Consider the following 20970-nt stretch of genomic DNA (forward strand, 5'->3'; position numbering starts at 1 on the left):
ATGGCGGCAACGACAACAGTGTCTGCTTGGTCTAAGCCTGGCGCGTGGGCTCTAGACTCTGAGGAAAACGAAGCTGAACTTCTTAAGGACGCGGCGAATCCCCCACCAGCCGTCGCTGCTGAAACCGTCGGCGACTTCCCTTCACTAGCTGCCGCCGCCGCAACCAAACAGAAGAAGAAGAAGAAACAATCCCTATCTTTGGCTGAGTTCACTAATTCTGGCTTCGCTAAGCCGACCCCACAAGCCTCAATTGGCCGTACGCACGAAGATCTGTTGGTTTTGCCCACCGGACCGAGGGAGCGCTCGGCGGAGGAGCTTGATAGGAGCCGACTTGGTGGTGGATTTAAGAACTATGGCTCTATGAACGGCGGCGGCGGCCGTTATGGAGATTCGAGAGAGGATAATTCATCTAGATGGGGCTCATCTAGGGGTTCCGATGAGCCAAGGAGAAATCGCGATTCGAACAGGGATAGGGAAATGGCACCATCACGTGCTGATGAGATCGACAATTGGGCGGCTGCAAAGAAGCCAATTGGCTCTGGTAATGGATTTGAGAGAAGAGAGAGAGGCGGGTTTTTCTCCGATTCGCAGTCTAAAGCTGATGAAGTCGATAGCTGGGTGTCTAATAAAACATTTACACCATCAGAAGGAAGGAAATTTGGTACTGGCAGAGGAGGGTTTGAGAAAAGAAGCAGTTTTGATTCGTTGTCTAATGGTGATAGTAGGAGAGGCAGCTTTGATTCGTTATCGAATGGAAGTGGTGCTGATTCAGATAGTTGGGGTAGGAGGAAGACTACTGTCGAGGAGACCAATGGTGGAAGTGGTGGTGGGGGGAGACCTAAACTGGTTTTGCAGCCAAGGACAGTGCCTATAGAGGCTAAGGAAGCAGTCCCCAAGGTTTCCCCCAAGGTGACGAATAATCCTTTTGGAGCTGCCAGGCCGAGAGAAGAGGTTCTGAAGGAGAAGGGTGTGGATTTAAACGAGATTGAGAAGAAGTTTGAATCTGCTAAGGTTTCCAAGGAGGACGACAAACCAGAAGTGAAGAAGGGTGGCTTCGGCAATGGCTGGTCCTCGGACAAGGGTGCTTGGAGGAAGCCTCTGTCTCCTTCAGCCCCTCAGAGGTTTGTGCAACATCCCATTTATATATAGACTATTTTTTTTATTATTATTTCTTATGGTGTGGCTAGGTAACAATTAGGTGAATGTTTGTGAATTTGTTTGGTGTGAGGCCAAATCCTTACTATGATGCCTGGAATCTGTAAGAAATAAGCTCAATTACTGATCTGTATGTATTGTTTGCTATCACTATGATGCCAACAAGTGGAAAGCGAGGTAGTGATATCTGCCCTTGAAGAAATGTTGATCTTCTTGAATGAAGCTTTAAACTTGATGGAATACACTTGATCTAGACTGACAGTGCTTTGTTTCTTTGGATAGTACTTGATTTGTTTGTTTATAAGTTACATATAGGAGTTGGGAACAGATGTGCTGAGTGATTTTTTTTTTTCTTGATCTTGTGTGTTCATGTTTGTCAGTGTTTACTCAAGAGTGGAAGCTAGATACTTGTGTGTTTTCATAGTTTACTTGCATCTGAGATTACCGTCTGCCTCATATCCACTTTTGTGTTTTTTGGTTTCAGTGCTGAAAAAATTGAGAAAGAGAACAACGGCCATGCCGAAGAAAAAACTGAAACTGAACCTGAAGATAGTATTAGACACATGTAAGCCGGGCCTTGATAGAGTGCTGAAGAAGAAGAGGAGGAAAAACAGGATTTTTGTTAGTCGTCTGTGATGGGGGTTTAAATTAAGCCTGTTCTTTATTTAAATTTATATATGTTATTTGTGAAAACAGAGTTATTTAGACAATTTTGGATGGGGTGTTGAACAAGATTACAATAGGTTCTTGGTTTTTCTGTAGTCGGTTTGTCGGAGTTTTAAGAATTATTAATTGTTGTTACCCTGAAATATTTTTCTATACGTGCTGGTGCAATTTGGTAGAGTAGATTGATTCGTATTATTTTTTGGATCTTGTTTGTGACTAACCAGTAACCACACTTATTGATGAATATATCCTTGTAGCATTTTCGACTAGTACATGTGTATACCTGTATAACATGTTTCTTCCGTCTCACGCAAACTTCCATTTCATACAAACTTGGTCCGTCTGTTTTGGGACGGAAAGGCACATAAACCGGCCAGCTTAAGAATCCAACTTTAGGCCAGTTTCCTAAAATTATTTTACCCTTCAGAGCGAATTTTACCCTTCTGGCTCTATCATGTTCACTATCAAAATTATTTTTTAATTAATTTGGTTAAGAAAATATTTAATCAGTCAAAAAAAAAAATCTTTCTTTCGTCAAATTTCCTAAAATGGGAGTATTTTTGTAGTAGGAATATTATGTTGCCACGATGCATAGCTTTAAAATCGGGTTGGTTGGTGCACATCAGGGCATGACTTAATTGGTAAGCGTCTCTTTCTTCATTCGTGAGGTGAGGGAAAGGTTCGAGTCGTACAGTCCGTACAATTATAGTGTAATGTAATTTTAAATAAACTCCGGGTTGGTTGATTCAGCCTTTATAAATCGACTGATTTAACTGTTGAGGATTTTTTTTTTTTTTCTTTTTTTTTTTTTTTTTTCTGAAGTTAGCTATTGAGGAATATGAAACGAACAATGACCCGTTTTCAGAACATGTCAAAGTTGATAATCGGTTTAAGTTTGACCGGTTCGATTCATGCTCATGAGATGGGCTGAACCTAAACTCTATACGTAAATTTGACTAAATCGGCCTAATCTTGAACCCGTGCCTCTTAATAAATATTCCATCCGTCCCAAATTAGATCTTAATCTAAGAGATTTCACACAAATCAATACAATATAATTTTTAATTAATTTTTCAACATAATTATGATTGTATTGACTAAAAAATCTTCATGAAAATATATGGGTGAAGATGATGAAATTGGTGAGGAAGAATATATGAAAGACATGAAGATGAAGATGATAAAAATATAATAAAAAAATATAATTAATATTTCTTAAATTTATCAAAATTTGTATTTAATTTTATTAGTATCTAATTGGGATTGGGGAAGAACTACGAATGAGCATACCGTTTCGACTCAGTAGTAATAATGTCATAGACTGCATAAAAATCGATTTAATGTCGGTTCATATTTTTATCAACCCAACCTGTTCGGTCCAATCCGAACCGGCGCCTGCGAATGACCAGATTGCTAACACCATAAACAAAACACTATTGTCTGCTACAAGTTTGAACTTTGAACTACCAAACCCTAAATAAAAGATTTTTTTTTCCGCCCCTTTCAACTTGAAGTCTGGAAACCAATCCTTCACTCTCTCTTAAGGTTCAACTCGTCGGAAATTAGGTATTCCCTAATATGATTGGCTTAATTAGTGTGTAAATCTGTCTTCGGCGTCTGATAAATCGATGTTTTATTGTGTTCTGAGTTGGTCTGAGGAATTCTCATTATTTTTATTGACTGCGCAATGATAGGAGCAGGAAATTGTCCTGTCAATTTTTTTTTTTTTTTCAGAAATAGTATTAGTATGAATACATAATGTAAGATCATGATCGTGCATAATGCTTATACTTACTAAAACTCTGTTGTTGTTTTTTCTGAATTTTCTTATTTATTACTTTTGTATTCAGGATTGTTTGTTAGCATATACTTGAGCTTGGGGTTGTGGAAGTTGAACTTGGGGTTTCACTACACAATGACCAAGAGGGAGAGGCGAAGTGCCAAAATACTACATTCCGACGAAGAAGACCAAAAAGAGGAAGATAAAAAGGAAGCTAGTGTTGTCGTCATCAGTGATGATGATGATGAAGAGGCAAACGAGGATCTGAGCCTAAAAATTGTTGAGAAGTCCTTAAAGTTGCGTGCTAATGGAGTAAAATCTTCTGGGGGCGAAATCGAAAAAGGCAGTGGCGTTTTGGAGGGCAACAATGTGAGTGGTTTGCTACATGTAGAACTAGATTCGAAAAAGAAGAAGACAAAAAAGAAGAAAAAGTCAGCCAGCGACTTGGACAATGGAGAACATAATCAGCCTGTAAGTTTTATTGTATTATCTTTTGACTTCGGCTTCGTTTGCCTATTGTTATATTCTTTTTTCCAATGTGAAAATCTAGATTTCGTAATTTGGCTCAGGTGGCAGGAATTTCACAGGAAGAGAGAAAGAAAAAGACTGTTGACATTGTTCCATCTGCAGATCGGGATTTGAATGCTGTTCAGATCTCTGACAATGAAAATGAGGATCTGAGACTGGAAGTTGCTGAAAAATCCCTACAGTCGCAGGCTGCCACGGAGAAAAATTTTCAAAGCCAAATCGAACTAGCGGGTGACAGTTTGAAAGGGAACAATGAGTGTATAATTGTGAATGGAGAGCTTTCTTCCGAAACAGATGTCTGTATTTTAGGTGATTCAAATAAGAAAGTGAAGAAAATAAAGAAGGTCAAGAAAAAGAGCCCAGTTACTGATAACTTGGATTATATGGAGCCAACACTACCTGTGAGTTTCATAAAGTAACCTTCATATTCTATTTCGGTTTTAGTTATGCTGCCTTATCTTATTTCATCAAGAAATTTGTGAGAAAGTTGACTTTGTTATTTGGCTTAGGTGGTAGAAGCTGTTTATGAAGAGGAAAAAGAAGAGATAGCTGAGACTGTTCAATCTGTGGATAAGGATTCAACTGCTGCTCAGATACCTGACAACCTTGTGATGCGAAAGCTTCTGGTGAGTGCTAAGAATGTTTCTATTTTGTGATGTTGATATCGAGACTTTATTTGCTGGGTATTTTTGATAACTATCAGCGGGGGCCAAGGTACTTCGATCCTCCAGATAGCGGTAATTGGGAAACGTGCTTTAACTGTGGCGAGGGAGGGCATATGGCAGTGAACTGTACTTCGGAGAAGCGTAAGAAACCGTGCTTTGTTTGTGGGAGTTTGGGAAATGTATCATGGTATCAGGGGATGTCAGAAGGTATTGTCTACAGTTACATTATTCTACCAACCTAATTGTAATCTATAAGCTGCTTATTTCTACATCATTTATGCAGGCACAGGACTGCTTTATTTGCAAAAAAAGTGGGCATCGCGCCAAAGACTGTCCTGATAAACACAAAAGTCGAGGTCAAAATGATAAAATGTGTTTAAAGTGTTTAGGTCCTGGGCATGATATGTATTCATGCATTGAAGACTATTCTTCAGATGATCTGAAGGTATTTTTTTCCTTCTATTCATATTTATTATCACTTCATATTGAAGTATTATTTTCTTTTATTGTTTCATGCCCATGAACTAACTGCATTTCATCCTTGTTTAATGCTTACTTCATTATTTATTTTTGAACGCAGGAAATACAATGTTATGTTTGTAAGAGCTCTGGTCATCTATGTTGTGCTAATTTTGTTGATACCAATCCGAGAGAACCTTCTTGCTACAGATGTGGAAAGCTGGGGCATACTGGTTTGGTAAGTCCCATCCAAATTATAAATTTTTCTTTTCTTTTTTACTCTGTTATCATACTCTTGCTCCAACCATCCAATCAACCTCATAAATTCCAACGTTTTTGTTGTCTTACACATGTTTATAACCTAAATTTTATTGGAATCATTTGGTTCAGGCGTGTAGTAGGCTGCGAAAGGAAGATACAGGTTCGACAACACCGAGTTTATGCTACAAGTGTGGTGAAGGTGGTCATTTTGCACGTGAATGCCAGAGTTCTGCGAAGGTGAGACGCGTTGAAGTTCCCAAACTGGGTCTTCTATATTGTTTAATTTCATTTTTTCTTCAGGAAATATATTGTTTTCCCACCTCTTGTTTCTGACCTAAGTTTTGTTGTAATCAATTGGTGCAGCCATCTAATAGGTTGATAGTGGAAGATACGGGCTTGGCATCCCCGAGTTCATGCTACAAATGTGGTGAAGACGGGCATTTTGCACGTGAATGTCAGAGTTCTGCCAAGGTAAGAGGCGATCGAGTTTCTCAAATTGCTGAATCTTTATTTATTTTAATTTTTATTTCAGATTTTCTCTTGAGCATATTGTTTCCAACTGCTGTTTCTGACCAAAGTTTTCTTGTAATCCATTGGTGCAGGCTTCTAATAGGTTTCGAATGGAAGATACAGGTTTGACATCACCGAGCTCATGCTATAAGTGTGGTGAAGATGGGCATTTTGCACGTGAATGCCAGACTAATACCAAGGTAAGATGTTATCGAGCTTCTCAAAGCGGTGAATCTGGGTTGCTTGTTTTTGCAGATTTTCTTCAGGAGATTAGTTTATCTTTCATTCTCATCCAACTGCACTGATGACTGATAACTCTATTTATTTGTGCTTAAAATAGTCAAAGCGGCAGCGTGGAGAAAGTAAAGAGAAAATGTCAAAGAAGTTTCGTGGGGAAACATCTAATACAGCATCGCCTAGTTCATGCCACAGGTGTGGTAAAGAAGGTCATTGGGCGCGGGATTGCTCAAGTACTGCCAGAGTAAGTGCCAAAAATTACGCCTGCTTCCAGAGAGGGTTCTGTTATATTGTAAATATTGATCACGTCAAGTAATTGTTTCCAGGTTGAGAAAAGAAGCCACGAGTTTCCATCCCCGGCAAAGAAATCCCGGAAAGAAAACAGACACCACATGGGATCAATTTCTGCGCCTCATGATCACGGCAAGGCTAGGAAAAAGAACAACTGGCAATTTGAAGAAGATGAACATACAACACCTCAAAATACAAGAAGAAGAGGTGGCTGGATTATGGATGATCCTGGACAATATTCTGATAGAAATTCAAGGCATAATTACTGGTTCCATGACAATTTTGGTCCAGATACCCGTTTTTCAAGTTCGGCATCGTCTCACAATGGATATTCTAATCATAGATATTCCGCATCCAGGTTTGGAAATGGAAACTACTATGGTAATGACAACAGGGGGTACTATAATCGTTGGTAAAAGAGACTTTTTTTTTTTTTTTTGAAAAAAGCTGTTTAATGTCATGCAACAGCTTAAATTATCAGAATTCTTCCCATAGTCTTGTTGTTTTATTTGTAACCTTTCTGTGTCTCACCTTATGTTTTTTGTTCTGAGATACTTCTATAAGTTAAACCAATTTTGGGATTTCCAGCAAGTAGTTGTTTGTTTCCTATTGAATTTACCAAGAAAGTGGCTTCTCCCTTTTGGTGTTTGGTTTGTCAATCTTAGTTTACACATTTATATTCTCCCAATTTTATACTATCTCGTTTCATGATACTTAAATTTTATTCTCCCAATTTTATACTATCTCGTTTCATGATTGCATGGTGTTTTTAATCAAGAGCATTGAAGATATTTTTTATGGAAATAAATTTTCTTAAACTTCTTCAAATTGATTAAAATATTATGTATAGATTAAGAGATATTTTTTTTGATAAAAATATCATCAATCATGATATCATTTGAATTTAAAATATCATCTATTGTGAAACGGAAAGAGCAAGTGAGATTAATATCACGAGCCAGTTGTGACTTTTCTTTTTGTTTGACCAAAATCTGATTAAAAAAAGGTGTGCTTTATTCTTTTGTTGAACACATGAACAGATTGTTCATACCACTACTTTCTATCAATGCCAGGCGCCCTGCCCTCTACTTGGACGGCTCCATTATTTAATTTCTCATCTGTCAATCTCGGCCATTTTATACTACTAAGGCAAAAACAATTTTTTTTTCTAGAGATTTTGTTGAATTATGTGAAATGCAGTTTAATTAATGAAATGAATGAATGTACATACATACATACGTCAACCAAACATTTCTCCACGTCTCAAAACATTTGAATTTAATTGAAGCATTGATAATTGGTAGGTGTGAAAGTGTTGAATTTGATATACTTCTAATAGTAAATATAATATTCCTTCCGTCTCTGAGTACATAAAAATAGACATGTATTTAGAGACGAAGATAGTAGTAATTTTAGACATGGCTCATTAAATAGGCATGTTTGTTCTGCTCGGGGGCGATAATACCCACATTCTTAGGATCAATGACTTAGAATTTAGAAAGTTGTATACATTGTTAGGAATTGCTTGTTGATTCGATTCTTTAATTACGTAGTACTTCAAGTATGAAAGCTTTGACAGTAGTATACTTATTTTAGGAATATAGAAGAATTAATTGCACCCCTAAAGGCAGCTTCAGGTCTCAATCGTCCTCATATCCACAAACAGTTTTTTTCCTTTTGGCTTCATAAAATGTGTTTAGTACCATAAAATTACCAATTTAAAAACGTCAAAATCAACCATCTTAAAAGCTGTTAGTGTGCAAATTCAAGAAAACAAGTGAAATACTTTACCGGAGCTTCTTCGATTACATTTACTGTTGATCAGTGACACACAAAGAGAGAAACTGATATTTTCAAATACTTCATCTGATTCATTTTAAATATCGCATAATAAAAGTTACAAATATTATGAAAATGATTAATTAACCATAATAATGACTTGATATTCAAAGAAAAACATAACGATGACTTGTATGCCTTTATTAGTTATATGATTTATTATATTATACAATTTCTTATGTTAATGGAGTGAAATGGTGGATATGACCGGTAAAATGAGGTAAAATATACATTAATTTCATGAAAGGACATTTAAAATAGACTAGGAATTTTATTATGCGACTCTCTAAAGATCATGGATGACCAATAAAAGTCTTTTTTTCACAAACCTGGAACTATAAAACCCCTTTTAACTGGATGATAATTAAAAACCAAAACAAAGATTAATATGTTTTTCTAGTTGGGGAATAGGGAAAAAAATGATGATACTGCATTAAATGAGGATGTGTGTACAGATTCAGATTAAACAAAATTCAGAAGTGAAATTTTTTCAAGATCCTAATAAATAAGGCAGTTGAGGGGTTGAAAAAAAAGGAAAAAAAAAAAAAGTACAAACATCTTAACAATCTTTTTATTAATTACTACTACTATCTTCTCTTCCCTTTTAAACTCTGCCACTGTCTCTGATCACATTAAACACACACTCTCTCTTTCTCTTTCTCATTGCTCCTTTCACTTTCTGCTTTGTAGTATTCTTTACAGCTAATTCCCAAGTTCCATGGATTGGTCACACAAGCTTCTTTCCGTAGCTTTTCTCATTGTAGCAGCTTCCATTGATGGAACTCAAGCAGATGCAATGGTCTCAGGTTATGTCTTCTGTGACCGATGCAAAGATGGCCAGCTCTCCATCTTCGATTATCCCGTCTCTGGTACTAACATTCTTGCTTATGTTTGTATATGATTAGGAATTATAGGGTTTTGTTTAGGTTTTTTATTTTTAAAATAGGAAAATACACGTAATTTACTAGACTCTTTGATTTTTACATGAAGTCTAATTATGCTTTGCTGCTTTATAATATAATGTAGGGGTTAAAGTTACACTGACTTGCAATGGCCAAACTGAAATGTCAAGAGAAGAGAGCACAAACATGTTAGGAAGTTATATAATGAGGTTTGATGGGACACCGGATTTGAGCAATTGCCAGGCCCAAGTTTCCGGAAATGTGCAACAAGGTTCCTCAAGTTCTTGTGGTGTTGCCGTTGGTCCTCCTCAGAAACTAACACGTACTTTTAGTATGTTTGGTATGGAGATTTATGCAGTCAACTCTTTGCTTACTCAGCCACTTCAGCCAATGTCTTTCTGTCCAAGGTCTTCTCCTAGTAACCCTGTTACTAATCCTAGCCCGCCTTATCACGAGCCTGTTACGCCTACTACACCGCCTTCAGATCACGCGCCTGTTCGGTCTCCTTCTCCTCCTCCAGTTTTTAGGCTTCCGCCAATGCCGAAATTACCCCCATTGTCGCCATTGCCTCCAATGCCCCCAATGCCATTTGTTGAGGCCTCAGCTTGTCCATATCAGTAAGTGTTTTTAGCCTATTTTACTATATTAACATTTTGACATGAGTTTATCTTTTACCACTCACATTTCACTGTACTTTTGAATTTGATCTGAAACTTACCCTTGCAAAAATCCTGATTACAAGTGATAGAAATTGTTGTAAAAAAGGTCTCATCAAGGGTATTCTCGTCTTTTATCATTTTTACAGAAAACAATAGAATTGTGCTTAGGGATATGAAACCCCAATTCCAAACATGAGGGAGCAAATCTTAGAATATGTTAAACCTTAGGGGAAAACTGTAGTTTAACCTATTTTACAGTATTAAGATTTTGACATGATCGAGTTTATCTTTTACCACACATTTCACTCACTTTTACTGTACTTGAATTTGATCCAAAACTTACCCTTGCCAATATCCTAATTGAAAAAAAAAATGTCTCATTGAGGGTATTCTTGTCTTTTATGACATTTTTCCCAAAAACAATAGAATTGTGCTTAGGGATAGGTGCAAATGTTAGATAACGTTAAACCTTACGGGGGAAAATTATTCCCCCGTTCGAAAATACTTACCATTTTTCTTATTTAAAATTTCGGATGGAGGTAGGTATAATTTACCTTATGCAATTGGTTTTGTCGGCAGGAATTGGACAATGGAAGAGTACCAATGCTATTGGAGAGCAGTAAGTCCTGATACAAAAGTATCCGTCATTTTCGGGCCATTAGCAGCGAGAAGATATGGAAATGACATGACTCTTTGGCAAGGACTTCAAGGGAGAGGAGATCCTTATAGGACTCTCCTAAGAGAAGCCACTACTTCCTTATTAAATTCCTATAATACCCTCCAATTCCCATTTAACTCCATCAGCGTCCTTACTCACATGAATTATGCTCTCATGGGATCCAATCGTAGTGTCATGCTTACAGCTCTTAGGTTCATGAGAGCTAATTCTGGTTCTTCTGGTCGTGTTTCTTGCAGGCTCACTGCTTGTAAGTGAAGTGATCGTCAATTATTCGACACGATTAATTAGTTTGGTTGCTTTGATTTAATGGCCGATATTGTTATTACGAGGACTATGATTGACTTACTATCGGTGTACAATTATATTTTTCTATTTATAATATCATAGTAAGAAATATATATACAGTATGTTGCCTTAATTTCATTGCATTTGGATTTGTTGTTTACTACAAACCGCAGATAGTAGCTGTGTTCAAGTTTCAATTGAACTATTAGCCTTTTACGAATGGAAAAAATTTGCCTCTTGCGTGGGAGCAAATTTTCGCCTTTACGAATTTACGACGTGCGTATCTCTAAATTATATGAAGATGATTTTAGGACGAGACATGTCGTAATTGACTCGTAGCCTCATTAATCCTACTTACAATTTCCAGATTTTGCATGACTCATTACGAATGTCAAAGGTTGTTAGTTGAGTCATGAGTGCCTTTCATTGTGATGAAGTTATGTTATGACTTATGAGACTGAACGAAAACATTTTGACTTTTGAGAATGATCATCTACGGCGGCAACATTCGTTCATAAGTAGGGATGCAATGGACCGGATAATTGTTTGATCCGAATCCGATCAGATTTTATTTTTGAAAATTATTATTCGATCCAATCCATGAATACTCACGCAGACTATCTGATCCGCATAAAGAAACTTTTTCTCTCCAATCAGATCCTAAACTTTAAATTTCCAAAAAATTTAACATAAAACAATTTAATTAATTAATTTACATTTATAAAAAAATATTTTTATGTATTTTAATATATTTACTAGAGTAGCATTTGGACGTTGTCCCGAATATTTTGAGCATATTTAATTATATATATGAATGAATAAATACAAATAAGATAATAAAAAATATGTGTAAATTATTTATAATTAGAATATATTGGCTCAAAATTAAATTTACAATAAAACAACGCCCACTCTAATGGGGAAAAAAACTCAAGAGTTTTCTGTGGTCACAAAATCGATAATATGTCGTCACATAATATGGAGTATTTAAGTTAGTGACTCATTATTCCGAAATAAAGATATAATAAAATAATCATAGAATGCATTATTTTACGAAACCAGCGATATTTTTTGAAGCACTATATTAAAATGTATCTATTTTCATGTTATATATTAGGGCAAATTGTTCCGATGAATATAAAAACATTTTCTTGATCAAAATAATGATGTTAGCCACTATGAGAGATCGGACTCGTTAAGAGACTTTCCCATCCTAATTTTTTTTCGCTGCTCATAGATCCATCAAAAGAGTTTGAACAGCATTGTAAATCATAGTCATCCCGTAATGTTAATTTTGGAAAAAAATGATCAAGTGAATGTTGCCAAAACAAAAAGTATATATTAAACCAATTTGATTTATATATCCTTGTGCCCAATCCGATGAATATGATAATTTGGAAGAATCGAAACAACTGTTGGGCTAATGGAGCTTGTGCCCAACCTATTTCTGCTTCTTTATCTGCCAATCACATATATCAGCTCTCGGCCTCCTTAAAGTCAAGCAGAAGTTGTTTTCTTATGCCATAAGCTACCAGATGGTCGACTCCTCTCCCAGGCCAATTTAAAATCAACTGTGATGCCGCTCTTTTTCGTAATATCAGACACGTGGGGCTTGGAGCAGTCATTCGAAATGTCAGAGGTAATACTATAATCTATCAATCGAAATTTGAAGCAGGCCTGTTAGACATCATTTTTGCTGAATCTCTCCTCATGGGAGTTTTATTAGCAAAGTCTTTAGGTTTAACACATAGTAGTATTTGAATCCGATACACTACTGATGGTTAACGATGTAAATAGCACCGGCCTCAATTTTTTGTCGTGTAGGGATGTCATTGGTAAAATTAAGATATTAGCTACCATTTTTGTATATTGTGTTTTCTCCTTTACTTCAAGATCCAATAAATATCTTGTCCATAATATTGCAAACTTAAAAAACAATGGACAAAAGAGAATTATTGCAATCTTTAGTTGATGTAGCAAACAATGACTTAATATAATATTACTGCCATTTGAATGTCAAAAAAAAAATAAAAAATTAGCGTATTGCCCATTTCATACGTCTCTTCACTCAACGGCAATATTGATCAACTCATATTGCTGCCTATCCGATGAACTTTCTTGAAGCAATATTTTATTTTTGATATTCTTTATGCAATGATTATTGAAAGACATGTAGGGATAAAATGAATATAGGAAAAAAAAAAGAGAATAGTTCACGATGAAAGTGAAAAAGAAGAGATTTTTTTTTTCCTTTTGATATTTTATAGGCAGTTGCTTACTTTTTTTTTTTAAACAAAACATATAAAAATCTAAAGAGGTCTTTTTAGTTTAATCATTAGCCTACTCTCCTAAAAAAAAATTCTACTATTTTTTTTTATTTTGATTTTAATATTTTTGTATTCAAAAATGTAAAAAGAAAAAATCCTGTTTTAAACCCTGTTTTAATATATTTTATTATTATTACTGATATTAACTATTATATAATATATTATTTAATTATTACAGATCGGACTGAATAATATCATCCGTATCTGATCTGATATGCGGACACGTCAATTATCCGCCTTTTAATATATCCAAACTTCAGAACAGGGTATCCGTGGTGGATCTAAATTGTCATCCCTACACACCACCAGAAGGAATAATGAAATTGTTGTCCGGCCCACACGAGGCCCAGTAGGATAATTAAAAAGGAGTATTAATTTGGACTTACATAAGCCCAGTAGGATAAAAAATACATTGGACCTACATAAACCCAGTAATATAAAAGAATTTTAAAAACATTAAACTCGAGCCCCGCCTAGATGAGCCCAGAAGGATAGGAAAACATAATTTGGGCCCACATGAGCCTAGTAGTATAAAAATAATAAAATAAAAATAAATTTGAGCCTACATATGAGTGATAATGCTTGCCACTTGCACTACATTAGATTCCTTTTATGAAAGAAAAAAGAAGATTCCTTTTTTTTTTTTTGAAAAAATCTGATCATTTATCTCATACTCCCTGCCTCCGTCAGTTCCGTAATTAATTACTTGTAACTTTTTTTTTTAAGTATATATTACCTATCATTCCTCACAAAGTTGAAGATGAAGTTATCGATCATGCCTGATAATCATTCTATCATCAGTATACAACCCAATCATGTGTCTTGATAATTCTGTCTTCCGATTTGAAGAAGCCACCATTGATGAAATCCAAGTTGCTTTCAAGCAAAGAAATCTCACTTCAAGACCGCTTGTGGAGTTTTATCTTAAACAAATCGACAGACTAAACCCAATCCTTGAAGGGGTGATTGAAGTTAATCCAGACGCTCTTCATTTAGCTGATATCGCTGATTCCAACCGAAAAACTAATCCAAGTATTGCATTACTATCTCCTCTACATGGTATTCCTATTCTGGTCAAGGATAATATAGCAACCAAGGATAAGATGAACACTACGGCAGGTTCATACGCGCTACTCGATTCAGTGGTCCCACGCGATGCTTGTGTAGTTTCGAAGCTTAGGAAAGCTGGAGCTATTATTCTAGGGAAAGCTAGCTTGTCTGAATGGGCTCATTTTAGATCAAATAGTATTCCTAGTGGTTGGTGTGCTAGAACCGGCCAAGGAAAGGTAACCTCATTATATAGTCTGTAAAAAAAATACTCCCTCTGTGTGAATTTAGTAATCTATTCGAAGACGACGGAGGGAGTAATAAATAATTAGCATAGAGTTTGATTATTATGCTATGAGAATTTGGTGCAGAATCCTTATAACTTATCAGCAGATCCTTGTGGATCAAGTAGTGGATCAGCGATATCAGTAGCAGCTAACTTGGTGACAGTTACATTAGGCTCTGAGACTGATGGCTCCATTCTATGCCCATCTAGTGCTAACTCTGTCGTCGGAATCAAGCCAACTGTCGGTCTTACTAGCAGAGCTGGCGTCGTCCCAATTTCTCCTAGGCAGGACACTATAGGGTATATAACTCTTACAGTACTATATTAGCCCGCCCTATTGAATTGATTTAACTTCAAACCTGTTGATTTTGTTGCATTGGATTGGATGGAACAGGCCAATTTGCAGGACAGTGGCAGATGCTGTCTATGTTCTCGATGCGATTGCAGGCTATGATCAAAGAGATGAAGGCACAAAAGAAGCTTCAAAATTCATACCCCACGGAGGCTACAATCAATTCCTTAATTCCAATGGCATAAAAGGGAAGAGATTGGGTATAGCGAGGGATCAATTCTTCAGTTTTGAAAGTGGATCCACCGAGGCACGAGTTTTCGAACACCACTTCAAACTATTAAGGCAAAAGGGTGCTATTCTGCTGGACCATCTTAAGATCGACATTTCCCGATGCACAGGGGATGATGAAAATAAAGCGTTAAACGCAGAGTTCAAAGTAGCTATAAATGCATACTTGAAGGAACTTATCGTGTCTCCTGTTAGATCCTTAGCTGATCTCATAAAATTCAACATAAAATTCTCAAAACTGGTGAGTAAAACAAAATTAAATATATAATGTAGTAGGTTTTACTATTATATGTTCGACTAAGCGAGTTGAGGGCTATGTAGGAAATGACAAAGGAATATGGGCAAGAATTGTTTCTGCAAGCTCAACGTACAAATGGGATTGACAGGAAAGTTAAGGCAGCCCTTGAAAGGCTAAATAAATGTTCGAGGGATGGATTCGAGAAGTTGATGAGGGAAAACAAGCTGGATGCATTGGTGACTCCTGATTCAACGGCATCGTCTATTCTTGCAATAGGGCAACATCCAGGAATTACTGTTCCAGCAGGATACAACGATAAGGGAGTGCCCTTTGGCATTTGTTTCGGAGGATTAAAGGGTACAGAACCTAAATTGATTGAGATTGCATATGCCTTCGAACAGGCTACAAAGATTAGGAGACCTCCTCCTCCTCATGGACCTCATCTTAAGCCAATGTAGAGTTTTATAGTCCCTCTGTATAAGAAAAACGATAATTAATTAGGAACGGATGTAGTAACATTTTATCTAAATAATGTGTAAGTTTTTATAATAAGCGATTGTTTTAGTATTAGTCATAACAAAATACATGAACCAATTTAGTTTCATAGGTCAATACCTTAACAGACACTCAACCGAAGATGATACAAACTAGTAATTCATAAACCAATTTACAATAAAAATAATATTTTTATGGTTATCCTCTCTGTTTAAATCATGACATTCGAACACCCAGATAGTCAAATTCAAACCTTGATAAGCTTTTAGATGCACAAAATCCATGGCGATGATCAAAGTCAACGCTCCAGTCCCATCACTATCAACCCTACTAATCAGTCTCATCTTAATCATCACCATCAGAGCAACCGACGGTCGAGATTTTCCGGTAGAGGAAGCCACCATAGATGAGATCCAAAGAGCATTCACTAGAAACAAGATGACTTCACGCGAATTGGTTGACTTCTACTTGGACCGAATCCAGACTTTAAATCCTGTGCTTCGTGGCGTACTGGAAGTCAACCCAGATGCCCGAGATCAAGCTGACGTGGCGGATGAGGAGAGGGAGTCGAATCAGGGTATTAGGAATCTGGGTCCATTACACGGGATCCCAGTGTTGTTGAAAGACAGTATAGCGACTAAAGATAAGCTGAACACAACGGCGGGGTCGTACGCGCTTTTGGGCTCGACGGTGGCGCGTGATGCGGGTGTGGTGGAGAAATTGAGAGCTGCTGGTGCTGTGATATTGGGGAAAGCTAGTATGACTGAGTGGTATAATTTTCGAGCTATGGGAAAAGCTCCTAATGGCTGGTGTGCTAGAGGTGGTCAAGGCCAGGTCAACTCTTTCTCTTGCTTAAAAAGATATCTTTTTGAGTTTTTACTGTTTGCGTTCGTTATGTGTCTGGAAGTCTTGCTCCAGACTACTTCAAAAAGTGTGTTATTTGTCGTTTTTAGTAAAAAAGCACGACTCTTGAAGTTGGCTGGAACAAGGCAAGGCGGAGCATGCTCCAGAGACACGACGAACGCATCTGAAAGTCTTGATATGTTTAACATTAGGATTCTGGGATACTAGGAAGCTCTCGTTTTTTGTAAATGAATTTGGATTTTATGCAGAATCCTTATGTTCAATCTGGAGATCCTTGCGGGTCAAGCAGTGGATCAGCAATTTCAGTAGCTGCAAACATGGTGACAGTCTCACTTGGGAGTGAAACTCATGGCTCTATTCTCTGTCCTTCTGATCACAATTCCGTAGTTGGTTTCAAACCTTCCGTTGGACTTACAAGCCGAGCTGGCGTCATTCCAGTTTATCCTCCCCATGACACTATTGGGTATATCATACATCCATCTGTCTTCAAATAGATGACGTTTTACCCTTTTAGATTCCTAGAAAGCAATAATGACTATATATATCCACCTTTGAATGAATTTAAAAGGCCGAATGTTATCTATTTGTAGATGACGGATGGAGTAGTATATATAACTTAGCTTTTGTTCGGACTCATATCACAAAAGTGCTATTTTTCTCAAATGCGCAGAGTAATTTCGAGGACTGTGTCCGATTCAGTGTATGTGCTTGATGCAATTGTGGGGTTCGACCCCAGAGACGAGGAAGCAACTCGAGAAGCTGCAAAATTCATACCTCCGGGTGGCTATATGCAATTTCTTAATAAAGGTGGGCTCAAAGGGAAGAGATTAGGTGTAGTTCGAGAACTTTTTGTGAATGGATCTCGCATTCACACTGTTTTCGAGCATCACTTAGAGATTCTAAGGTAAAATATGCTTAATTAATCTACTGTGTGTTGTATTGTTGATCTCTTGACAACAAATGAAGTAATGCATTGAAATCTCAAAATTGTCAGACAAAAAGGTGCAACCATTGTATATGATCTAGAAATAGCAAATATCAGTACAATCTTGAATTCTGGTAAAAATGGGGAGGTGACAGCAATGCTTGCCGGGTTCAAGATAGCTGTTAATGAGTATCTGGAAGAGCTTGTTACTTCTCCAGTGAGGTCACTCGCTGACGTCATTGCCTTCATTGAAAATAACCCTGATCTGGTAAGTATATGATACGACCATCATCTAGTAATCCCATTTCTTTGTCAAGGAAAGAAATGATCTCACTATTTGTTAATACAGGAAAAGACTAAAGAGTATGGGCAATATACTTTTATAGCATCTGAGAAGACGAATGGTTTTGGAGAGAAAGAAAAGAAAGCAGTTGAGTTAATGCAAAAGCTGACACGAGATGGATTCGAGAAATTGATGACAGCAAATGAATTGGATGCAATAGTAGTGCCAGGTACTCGTGGAATCAGTGTGCTGGCAGTTGGAGGTTTCCCTGGTATAACTGTCCCAGCTGGATATAACGACGACGATGGAATGCCCTTTGGAATTATGTTTGGTGGATTAAGAGGTTTCGAGCCAAAGTTAATCGAGATTGCTTATGCTTTCGAGCAAGCCACCATGATAAGAAGGCCTCCTTCTAACTCGTTTCAATGCATAAATGATTTCAAGACCTCCCTCTAACCTGTTTCAATTCAGAGTGATGGCCATGATTAACTCTTTATGTTCATTTATCATCTGACTTATGGACTTCCAAGTTCCAACCGGCTTTCAAGTGTAATAGAAGTAGTTAGTTATGCTTCGTAGCTTGTAAGAAATGAACAATTTTACAGTATTTCCTTTTCCGCTAAACTATATATTTGGTCCCTCACGTTTCACTTGTTTAACTTTACAAACCTTTATATTTTCCTACTTAGGCGTTCGCCCTTGTGTTTATCACGATGACAGATGATTGATATTTGGTCCGTTTGGCTAAAAAACGTTAAATATTGTGTACATGGCACTTCTATTTTGGTGCTATTCCCACTCTTGCTATCCTGTAACCAAACTCCCTTCTCCGAGTCATCTCTGACAGTAATAGTTAAAATTCAATACCTTCTTAAAGTCAATTTAAGTCCCACGAATAAGAGAAATTGCATCACCGGCCGAGAGTCAGATGTGGTTCGATTAAGAGGGAGAGAAGCTATTATCATTTGTCTACTTGAGGTTCCTTTTGTATTTTGTTTGTCTGCTTTTCTTTTGTTTCTTCATATTTTAGCCTCTATCGTCTTGCCTTGGATGTTGTGTCAGCTGCGACTTTCTTATGTATTGTGAACTTCTGTTGTATTTTGTGCCGATAGTTGTATTTTTTATGATGTTTTTCGATAATATCAATGATTTTTAAAAGGAAAAAACTTAGACTCGTGCAGTAGGATGAGACAAGCTTCACTATTGCCATCAATCAATAGACGACACTTGTCTCAATTAATTAATCCTGACTTCCTCACGTGTTTAATAAGAAGTTCTCTTGTCAAAAGATACTTTAAGGACCAGTTTTGATACTTAAATAAAGCAGTAAACTACATAGTCTACATGCACAAGTCGCGTACAAACTAAGATTTTGGACAGTTTTTACCCTTTTTCCCATTTTCTTTCCATTTTGTTATTATTTTATGTATGATGTTCATTTACGAAACTAACCCTTTTGATTGAAATCGAACCAATCTCACGTTGAAAATTCTAACATTTTCGTTAACCCCGTTAATGATTTGTTGTATCTGAGCAAAACCCAAGCCAAAACTAAGGAGCTTCAAACTAATAGCAAACTAAAAATTGATACCTAACTACAGATGACGAATGTGGCAGACAAGAAATCTAAGACGAAGACGTTCGTCTCCGATACAACCAATTCTTCAAGATTTCAACTGTTTGCAAAGAATGGAAGCACTATATTCAGCTGTCGGAATTTTCACTCAAATCTCAGAAACAAACCCTAGAAATCCTTCTCGGTAAAAGGGATTCCAATTGCAAAAATAAAAATAAAAAACTTCAAATTTAACATTAATTTATTGAGTGAGGAAGTCTCTTCCATGGATTCAGATCAAGGCAAGCTATTTATTGGAGGGATTTCTTAGGAAACAAACGAGGATAGACTCGAAGAGTATTTTGGCCAGTATGACGATGTTATGCAGACCTCTGTTTTGAGAGACAAGCTCACTGGCAGACCCACAGACTTCGGGTTTGTTGTCTTTTCAGATCCCGCCAATCCTGATCGAGTCCTTGGGGATAAACACTCGATTGATGTTAGAACACTGGCCTACTTAATTTCTTTTAGAAAAAAACTGTTGAATTTTAGGTCAATTGACAGTTTGGTTTGGTGTTATTGTGTATGAGAAATTAGACACTCACGGTCAATATCATCGTGAAGATTTGGGAATAACTTCATGGAAATTAAATTATTCCGATCAAATTAGGAATTTTTACAAACTGGATTTTTCAAATTCAAGATGAAGATGAAGATGGACGAACTGGGTTTTTCATTCTCGAGGAAGCTTTTTGAGACTTAAGGACAAAAGAGTAATATCTTATTCTTTTGCCGATGCAAATAAAAAGACAAAAAAAAATTAAGCAAAGGGCACTATAGTAATTTAATGTTGGTTTGTACAATTTGTACATGAAATGTTTGTACACGTAGCACGCCGAGCAGAAGAAGCCTTTCTGTTATACCATCATTCGTCTGTTAAATATTTTAGACCGATGACCTGTTTTATATACTTCAAAAAGACAATCAACAGTCTCAGATCTCATTTAATCATAACTCATAAATAAAACTTTGGTATGGTTGTGTTTCGATCCAAGTTACAAAATTGATACAAAAAAAGATACTACTTTCAGTCTTATTACTTTTAATCAATAATTGTAGGGAATTCATCAACATTAGAAATCACAAATAACAAGTTTCTCATCTCTTGCAATAATATTTTAAATTGAAAGTATATGTAACTGATGGTAGTTTGCTCTAATCAAAAGTCGAATACGTATTTTATTAAATGTCAAAATAGATCCTTATAGTATGTTTATATTCAGAATCTACTTATTACACACGACATAGATGATAGATTAATTAATGAGATAGATGTCATATATTGATTGATGGGCAGTAGTGAAACTGCAGGAGGCAATTTTTTTTTTTTTTTTTAGATTATAAATTCTCTGTTAATGAGAATAGAGCTAAAAGAATTTTTGACAACAATAGAG

The 20970-nt window shown here is 36.6% G+C and overlaps 4 protein-coding genes and 1 pseudogene across 4 annotated transcripts; all 5 read left to right on the forward strand.

Moving 5' to 3' along the window:
• On the forward strand, nucleotides 1–2742 carry LOC139882658 (eukaryotic translation initiation factor 4B3-like). Its single transcript, XM_071866938.1, has 4 exons — nucleotides 1–1121; nucleotides 1536–1776; nucleotides 1852–1905; nucleotides 2644–2742. The coding sequence occupies exons 1-4, from the start codon at nucleotides 1–3 to the stop codon at nucleotides 2740–2742; spliced, it is 1515 nt and encodes a 504-aa protein (XP_071723039.1).
• A 994-nt stretch (nucleotides 2743–3736) lies between these two features.
• LOC139882659 (uncharacterized) lies at nucleotides 3737–7025 on the forward strand (annotated as a pseudogene).
• Nucleotides 7026–9109: 2084 nt separating this feature from the next.
• LOC139882656 (uncharacterized) lies at nucleotides 9110–10886 on the forward strand. Its single transcript, XM_071866935.1, has 3 exons — nucleotides 9110–9260; nucleotides 9418–9910; nucleotides 10532–10886. Exons 1-3 carry the CDS (start codon nucleotides 9110–9112, stop codon nucleotides 10884–10886), a joined length of 999 nt encoding a protein of 332 aa, XP_071723036.1.
• Nucleotides 10887–12492: 1606 nt separating this feature from the next.
• LOC139882660 (probable amidase At4g34880) lies at nucleotides 12493–15852 on the forward strand. Its single transcript, XM_071866939.1, has 5 exons — nucleotides 12493–12548; nucleotides 14010–14529; nucleotides 14662–14876; nucleotides 14971–15397; nucleotides 15478–15852. Exons 1-5 carry the CDS (start codon nucleotides 12493–12495, stop codon nucleotides 15850–15852), a joined length of 1593 nt encoding a protein of 530 aa, XP_071723040.1.
• Nucleotides 15853–16171: 319 nt separating this feature from the next.
• Nucleotides 16172–18417, forward strand: LOC139882661 (probable amidase At4g34880). The gene is made up of 5 exons (XM_071866940.1): nucleotides 16172–16723; nucleotides 17002–17216; nucleotides 17424–17657; nucleotides 17748–17946; nucleotides 18028–18417. The coding sequence occupies exons 1-5, from the start codon at nucleotides 16172–16174 to the stop codon at nucleotides 18415–18417; spliced, it is 1590 nt and encodes a 529-aa protein (XP_071723041.1).
• Nucleotides 18418–20970: the final 2553 nt, after the last annotated feature.

Source organism: Rutidosis leptorrhynchoides, unplaced genomic scaffold, assembly GCF_046630445.1.
Source record: "Rutidosis leptorrhynchoides isolate AG116_Rl617_1_P2 unplaced genomic scaffold, CSIRO_AGI_Rlap_v1 contig297, whole genome shotgun sequence".
Taxonomy (NCBI): Eukaryota; Viridiplantae; Streptophyta; class Magnoliopsida; order Asterales; family Asteraceae; genus Rutidosis; species Rutidosis leptorrhynchoides.